The sequence below is a fragment of the Scardinius erythrophthalmus genome (assembly GCF_964197995.2).
Source record: "Scardinius erythrophthalmus genome assembly, chromosome: 16".
NCBI classification, from domain to species: Eukaryota; Metazoa; Chordata; class Actinopteri; order Cypriniformes; family Leuciscidae; genus Scardinius; species Scardinius erythrophthalmus.
Window position 1 is genome coordinate 27,997,684 of NC_138236.1, and position 8,982 is coordinate 28,006,665.

At 38.5% G+C, this 8,982-nt stretch overlaps 1 protein-coding gene across 1 annotated transcript in view; it reads left to right on the forward strand.

Moving 5' to 3' along the window:
- pomgnt2 (protein O-linked mannose N-acetylglucosaminyltransferase 2 (beta 1,4-)) overlaps positions 1-8,720 on the forward strand; it is a 12,914-nt gene extending 4,194 nt beyond the window's left edge. The window contains exon 2 of the mRNA XM_081388520.1: positions 4,985-8,720. Coding sequence (XP_081244646.1) covers positions 5,023-6,771 — 1,749 coding nt within the window. The 5' untranslated portion in view covers positions 4,985-5,022 and the 3' untranslated portion in view covers positions 6,772-8,720. The remainder of the gene's footprint in view (positions 1-4,984) is intronic.
- Positions 8,721-8,982: the final 262 nt, after the last annotated feature.

Sequence of the window (8,982 nt, forward strand, 5' to 3'; positions counted from 1 at the left end):
TCAGTTTTAAACCCCTTTTCCCCCATGAGCTTTGCTATGTTAATATGCGTCAATGGTCTGGATTTAGCTTAGATTTTTTCACTGTAGTGAATGAACCTCCTATTATCTGATCCATGTCACTGTGCATTACATGCAAGTAGTTTCAACATCCTCCCTCTGGGTTTTTGTTTTTTTGTTGTTGTTTTTGTGTGTGTGTGTGTGTGTGTGTGTGTGTGTGTGTGTGTGTGTGTGTGTGTGTGTGTGTGTGTGTGTCAGTTTTGCTCACAGCATCATCAAACATATGCCAGTTCTGAATGATAGCCAAGCAGTCGAGCATGTGAAACACATGAGCTTGCATGTAATCTTAAGATCAGATCCACAACCTTATGCTCAGCTAGATGCTAATACAAGCATCAACCAATTTGCAGAGTTAAATGTATACACTGTAATAATTAAAATCCATAGAAAAATAGAAAAGGTACTAGGGTTGTGCCGAAAGAGTCAGGCTCGGAGATATCACCGGTGGCTGATGCCTTTGAACATATCAAGATGATGATTATTATAGCTGCATTCACACCATGTCGTGATTGCCGCAATTTCGAGATGAATTCACGTGATGTTCTCAAAGCTGTTCACGTCCTCAGACCAGGAATGATGCGTTTCTTTGGCAACACTATCAATGCCTAAATTAATAGAGCTCTCTGACGGTACATACAAAAATTATATAATAACAGTCTTTTATTGGTCCAAAACCACTGCACAATAATCAGTCATCGATGAAAATCAAAAGCAGCTTCAAACACTGGCTTAAAAATACTTAAAGGGTTAGCGGAGGATCTTTCCGAATTTTAGACAAGACCCGCCCTCTCCACTTTTTGAAAAGTTTGATTGATTCACCAGAATGATTGACAATTAGGAGGACCAATAGTATAGGTGATCCACCCGGAAGTAAAAAATCCTCCGCTATACCTTTAAGAAATATTGATTCTTCAAATTGTTTTCACTATATTCATATGGATTAGTTTTACGATCACATTTTGAAGCGTCGAAGACAAGTGATAGTAGCATAGCTGTCTATTGAGGGACAGAAAGCTCTCAGATTTCAATAAAAAATATCTATATTTGTGTTCCGAAGATGAACAAAAGTCTACAAGTTTGGAACGACATGAGGGTGAGCTATTAATGACAGAATATTTTTTTTTGGGGGGGGGGGGGTAAACTAACCATTTGAAGCCAATACATTAAGATAATTGATTTCTATGCGACGTGATAATTGTTTTGTTTTTTATCACCAACTCCATCTTGGCTCGCAAAATGATAGACAATGATTCTCGTTTCCCGTGGCATAAAAAAACAGAAGTCAAGTTAAATAAAATAAATGAGTAAATAATAAAATCATGTATCGTGATCTCACAGGCTGACGTTAGGACGATGTTACTATGGAGCATATCGCCCAACACTAAAAGGTACTGGTATTTTTTTTTTTGCCAGGACATTTTCTTTTACCCTGAACAAACCACAATACAATGCAGTTAATGCAGCAATTTTTTAATAAGAAAATATTGGTAACTGTTTTGCATAATGCTATGCTGCATTGCTGCCCCATGACCAACACATCCCCTCCAGTTATGATTCTGAGAAATAAATATGGTTATTTATAAATACATTTTGTGAAAATTGTCTTTAATATTTGTTACTCTGGTCAAATAAGGAGTCAAAGAAATAGTTATTAAAAATCATTGCTGATTTTATTTCTCCTTCTTTTGTCAGACTGGAAATTGGAGACAGTCAAACATTGCATTACAGTATTCCATGCAGAATTCTTGTGTTGTATACACATGTAATAGGTCAGCTGGGTATTCCATTCACACAGAAAATGAGCATGTTGTGCACAGTGTACTTACAGGACTGAAGAAATTGAAATTGCAGAATGAGCAGCATGTTAGTATATTTTCCAAACAGCCTTTTTTTTTTATGGGAGTGCTGCATATTCTTACTGAAAATCATTTTGTTGGTTTGTTTTATCAAGGCTATAATTTCTTTGAGTGATTATGGTGCAGTGACATTGAGTTGAGTGAAGTTATTTGAAATAATCACTGGCAGAATGGTGTAGGCGTAACAGCGTTGTGGGTGTTAAGTCCCAGGAGAGAGAAAGACTGAACACTGAAACGGATGTAAATGTTACCTGAAACCAAAATAGACTCGATTAGAAATGGACTCATGACAGTTCTTACTTTATTAAAAACTTCTTTTTTTTTTACACCCCTCCTTGCTGATTTGATTATTTTTTCCAAGATAAATAATGTATGAGATGAAGTGCAATGTTGATTTGATTATCACCTCTTATATAAGCCAAATTTAGGTAGGTTTTAAATTATTTGTGATTTTTTTACAGTTTTCTTTCATTTGAAAATATAGCAAGAATTAGTAATATAGTATTATTATGAAAATTATTAATTAGTAAAAAGCTTATTGTTGCTCTTTTAGGAGATCATGTGACATTTTGAGGCAATACACCCTGGGGAGCCCAAGCAATATGGGGTTTATAACCATTAATTCTTCAGTTTATGCCTAATTTCCAAGCAGACATCAAAGACATTTCAGTCTTATGTGAGCTGAGATGGTGCCACTAAGGGTTTGCTCAGTAGTTTCAATACGTAGCTGACATTTTGCAGGCATTTGTTAGTTGGCAAAGCCTTTTTATGTTTCCCTCTGGGTTGTCTTTGCAGTGAAGGGAATTAAATGCATAAATGGCGACACTGCCATTCCTGCTGTTTGTATCCTTGTGGATTGAACGTTAATACAGCTTAATTCTCAAAACATGAAATACTGTGGATGAAAACAAACAAGGAAGATTGTCCTTCACATCCTGAAAATTAGCATTTTTCATCCACGAGATGTGACAGCAAGAAGCTCTGCCAGCCTCCTCCTAATTTTTAGTACTGATAAAGCTTTTAACGTCGTTAGAATGTAGTCTCCCTCAATTTGATGCAGTCGTTGTGAACTATAGGAAGAGCTGTCACTATTTTAGATTACTGAAACAGGTTCTTTGTCTTTTCGAAAACATTTTCTTATCTCCTTCTAAAAACAGTCTAGCAGGCACAGTTAAAGCATTAACCTGTAGGCTGTTGCAAACATGGGACACTGAGAAAACACACATTGAATTTTACTGCCAAATTCTGTGAATGTGTGGCTGCAGGTGGGCATCTTTAGCCAGTCTGTGGTATCCATGGCACTGCTGGCTACCCTAGCAGCTCAAAGGATTAGATTATGTCAAGGGTTTTCTTTTCTTTATTTTTTTTTTATTTATTTTTTTTATAAAAGCTTAGTACTGAGAGGGAATACAGGCATATGCAATGGTGAAAGTCACAAGAATGACAAGAGGTAATGCATTCAGTTGAACAACTTTAACTTAAAATGATTGTTGAAGTGATGCAAACTTTCTGCTGTAGAAATCTGTATTTTTGCCATGATTTGGAGTCTTGAGATATGTAAACACATACACAATATATTCACAATGGCCCTCATTTATCAAAAGTGCGTACACCAAATTTCCAGCGTACACCTGGCGTACACCCAAAACCACGGTGACTCTGAGATTTATCAATATGGACGTTGGCGTACGGCACGCTCAAATCCTACGCCAGCTGAGGAGGTGGTGTACGCACATTTTGAGTGCGGGAATGCGCAGAAAAACAATTCCTAACACCACAAAACGCACTGACAAACTAAAAGATATAATATATTATGACCCACTGTAAAAAACAACAACAACATAGTAATTATAAACTTCAGTGTTTATTTTTGTGCAACATGGACTTCAATGTTTAATTTGTGTGAATTTGCCAAAGCATTTCAATTGTAGACATATGTATTCCTTAAGTTGCGAGCCTGTGCGCTTTACCTGACGATTCAAGCCTTGTTTATACTTTCGCCTGGCTCCGCAGCGCGAGTCTCCGCAGACTGCGCGCGCACCTCCCCAAACGGACGAGGTGTTTATACTCGACGCGCTCGCCGTTGTACTATTCTTTGAAACGATGGTTAGGCCAGGGTTAGGCCCGGCAGGTGTGCACGGACTGGGTTTAGTAATGAAAGGCTTTCAATGACCAAAAAAATAATTCAGACTGACAAAATAATAAAAATGCCATTCTTCTTATTTTAAATAATAATAATAATACAAATAATAATAATAATAACGAAATTCTTCTTCTAAATAACAATAAGCGTCATTAATAATAAAATCTAGAAATCAATTTTGTTTCTTTCCATTTCCCTGGTTTCGCTTTCTCTTTCTCAAAGAAGTTTCTCTTCTTTGCCGTCTTCCGTGTGTCCATGGCGTAAAATGAGGGCGTGGGGGAGCGGAGACTTGAATATATAGGGGCGTGTTATTCTAATGACGATCGATTTCAGCCGCGGCATTTATCAAGGGCAGGTATTGCGTACACCAGAATTTCAAAGGTACGCACAGCTTCATAAATCAGGCGATGAGAAGAGTGTAAGCATAATCTTACGCCAATATATACGCCCATTTCTACGCAAGATTGATAAATGAGGGCCAATGTGTGTGTGTGTGTGTGTGTGTGTGTGTGTATATATATATATATATATATATATATATATATATATTCTAACATGGGTCTTGTATAACCCTGGAGTTCACAATATTTGGTACCCTTCCCTCTCTCGATATCCTACTCTTTTCTCTTTTTTTCCCTCTGTGATTATTCTCTTCTCTATGTTTATGGTGTATTAAGATAGAGGTATTCAACCCCCCTGAGATCCACTGTCCTGTAGAGTTTAGCTCCAACTCTAATCAAACACACCTGAAACAGGTCATTAAGCTCTTTAGGATCACTTGAAAATCACAGAAAGGCATGCTGAAGCAGGTTGGGAATAAACTTTGCCAGACATCCAGGAGCAGGGTTGAAGACCTCTGTTTTAATATATATTGGTGTTAGATACTCACAAACTTCCTGATTCAAACATGGTACTCTGATCTTTGCAGGTAGAGGAGCATGAGTGTGGGGTCGGAGTTCTGCTGTGATGCGTGCTATTGGGTGTAGGATGAACCTGCCGGCGGTGCTAAATGGCCTGCTGGTGTCCGTGGTGGCAGCCTTGCTTTGGAAATACGTTTGCCTGATTGAACACACATCTCAGTTGGAAGAGGAGCTACAGCTCACACGCCAATCACAGGAGTTCTCACAGGTGCGTATCGACTACCACGGTGCCCTGTTAGCACTCCAAGAACATGGCACCAGAATGGTCTGCACTGGGAAGATGCACACCGATCGCATCTGCCGCTTTGACTACCTCTGCTACTGCACGGAGGCTGAGGAGTTTGTATTCTTCCACAGTAATGACTCTGTGATGCTGCCCAACCTTGGCCCTCGGCGTTTCCAGCCCGCCCTGCTGGACCTCTCTTCTGTAGAAGACCACAACACTCAATACTTTAACTTTCTTGAGCTCCCGGCAGCGGCTCTGAAGTTCATGCCGAAACCTGTGTTTGTGCCAGATGTCACTCTAATTCTGAACCGATTTAACCCAGACAACCTCATGCACATTTTCCACGATGATCTTTTGCCCATCTACTACACAATGCAGCAGTATTCAGACTTGGATGACGAGGCCAGGCTTGTCTTCATGGAGGGTTGGGGTGAAGGTGCTCACTTCGATCTCTACCGTTTGCTCAGCAGTAAGCAACCACTACTCAAGATGCAGTTAAAGACCTTTGGCAAACTCATGTGCTTCACCAAGTCCTACGTAGGACTTTCAAAGATGACAACATGGTACCAATATGGCTTTGTGCAACCGCAAGGACCCAAAGCCAATATTCTGATATCGGGTAACGAGATCCGCCAGTTTGCGTCATTTTTGATGGAGAGGCTTAACATCACGCGAGAGGAGAGTGATGACTACATTGTAGTTTTTAAACGTACCACTAACAGGCTCATCCTCAATGAGGCGGAACTTCTTCTTGCTTTAGCCCAAGAGTTTCAAATGAGGACTGTCACTGTGTCTTTGGAGGAGCAGTCGTTTGATAGCATTATCCAAATAATTAGTGGGGCATCTGTGTTGGTCAGCATGCACGGAGCCCAGATGATCACCTCAATGTTCTTGCCCCGTGGTGCCGCTGTGGTTGAACTCTACCCTTACGCTGTAAACCCAGAGCAGTACACTCCCTACAAAACCTTGGCCTCCTTACCTGGCATGGACCTTCAGTATGTCGCATGGCGAAACACCTTGGAAAAAAACACTGTTACATATCCCGATCGCCCCTGGGATCAGGGTGGCATCGTCCATTTGGACAAAGAGGAACAAGAACGTATCCTTGCCAGCAAGGATGTGCCAAGACATCTTTGTTGTCGTAATCCAGAGTGGCTTTTTCGCATTTACCAGGACACTATTGTGGACGTCGCCTCTTTTCTGGACGTACTCAGAGAAGCTCTAAAAAAGCCTAACCTCAAAAAGGCTAAGGTGGCTAGTACTGTACATCCTGGTCGAGTCAGAGAGCCCAAGTGTCAGACGTCAGTACAGGCCACCAATGAAGCAAAGCTCTCAGTGTCATGGCAGATCCCTTGGAACCTGAAGTACTTGAAGGTTAAAGAGGTGAAATATGAGGTGTGGATCCAGGAGCAGGGAGAGAACACATATATGCCTTACATTCTGCCCCATCAGAACTACACATTCTCAGAGAACATCAAACCCTTTACCACATATTTAGTATGGGTGCGCTGTATCTTTAACAAGAACCTCTTGGGCCCGTTTGCAGATGTTCTTATATGTAAAACTTGATTCAGCAATCAGTTTAAACGTAACACTGTCACTGTCAGCTAGTGAAGAATTAATTTGAAGATTAATTCTCAGCAGCTATCCTGAAAATTAAACGGTGTGACACGGGTGAATTGTTTTCGACCTTGGTAGTCATTCTTGAGACATGACTGTTCTTCATGGTCCTTATGGAGTGTCATGAACTGACGGAGAATGAAAGCCCTGGCTGCAATTAAGGTTAGAAAGGGAATCCAGTTTACAGAACTGGCCAGTCCTTTTAGATTTCGTATCACCATCCAAGCAAAATATTTATTTATCAGAAATGTATTATGTAATTTAAATTCATATTTTTAAGTTCAAGACACTGGTTTTGTCTGACACCTGCTTTTGTTAACTGAAAACCGCACACATTTCATTGGCTTAAGTGAAGGTTTTGCATTGTATTTTTCAATGTATAATGAAGCGTTTTTGGGGGGTTTAAATATATTGTATGAAGTAACTGCAAGAAAATACAAGAAAAATTTAGAGTAAACATTGTACTATACATTGTACTATTTAAAAAATAAGATACTGTTTTCTAGCTTGGGTTAATTTGTTTTTCTTCAGTGTTGTTCTCTTTTTCAAAACCAGCCTCAAAACCACTCATTATTATTTAGCCTACCTGTTCAGTAGGAAATATTTGAATTTGTTTGCCAGTGAGATATATCAAATTCTGCTCATGTTTGTAAGGTTTATAGAATCACATCACAGATAGAAGACTTCAGTAGGTAGTGCCTGATGATTGGGGTGAAATAGTCTGAGATAGTGTCCTGAAATCCGAAAAAGTCTATTCTTTGTTTGATGGCATGTCAGTAATTACCTCTATGTTGAGTCATTTGGAACCTATGTTAGGAGGGGTAGTATATTTGGTAGTAGCATCATAGTGGGCTAGTAGCACAAATAAATTAGGTTCAAATCTTGGAGAGGCTAATTCATGAAGTTATTGAGTAGAGTTACCAAGTAACTGGCTAAAAGCATTTGCTAAATGTCCACTAAGGAGTAAAAGTACTTCAAAACCTTTTATGACTGCATAAGCCTTACGTGCAATATTACAGATCTGTAGTAAAGATTACTATTCATATGATATGTAAAGAAACAACTGTTTAGATGTGCTTCCTATGTCCTGTCATTCAACAAGTGAGTGTAAAACAGCATCTATATCTGCTTTAGAGAAAGACGATGCCAGTTTCTCTTGTTTTTTTAGATGTTGCGCAACTTCATGTCTCATCTGCATTTCTGTAAAGTCGGGCTGTGTTGTGCTGGCCTCTGGATTGAGAAAATGGAAACATACTTTATCTCTGCCAATTATTTATTGAAGAAGACCTCTGGAAAGCTATACATACTGTGGCCCACATTTGTTAAAGGTTGCGCTGTTTATTTTTGTATTTTTTTTCACTGCTGTGATCAATGAATGGAACATGTGAAATTCAACAACCAACCACAAGCGTTCTTTCTCTGTGTTGTTCTGAAATGGCCTGTCGAGGCATCTGTATTTTTTATTGTTTATTTTTTTCTCAGTGAGGTTTTATTCTGTCCTTCGCTTTGAGGACATTCTGCATCACATGGAAATGGATTTAAATGATGCTAAAACAGATTAAACCAAGAACATTTCTAATTGAAATTCGGAAATGGCAAACCTGAGCCATGCAGTTTATTAGCATAACTCTGTGTTTTGATGGTAATTTTATTCAAGTACGAGGATAATAAATTAATTCTGTTTGTTATACAAAATAGCACAAATGTCCTTTGCATATATTCAGAGAAAAGCAACCTAGCATGTAAATCTTTAACCATCTTTCCTCCACTCTGAGTTGAGAAACCGTTGTCCGTGATTGAAAACTTCTCAGATTGAAACTTTCATTTCAATTAGATGGTAATTTTATTTTTTTTTTTTTGTGTGTGTGTGTGTTTTATTTTTTTATTTATTTTTTTACATAGCAACATATATATATATATATATATATATATATATATATATATATATATATATATATATATATATATATATATATTAGGATTGCAGGCTTGGGTCTTGTAAACTGTCTCTTTCCCTGTGCCAGTTCATGAGATTTACCATTATGTGCCACTGGAATGCCATACATAATTTTTGTCAGTTTTATTAAATGGACAATTTCTCAGATATCTTTGTGATGTCTTGTTATTTAACATGTCTGTATCCTTTATCAATATTATTAT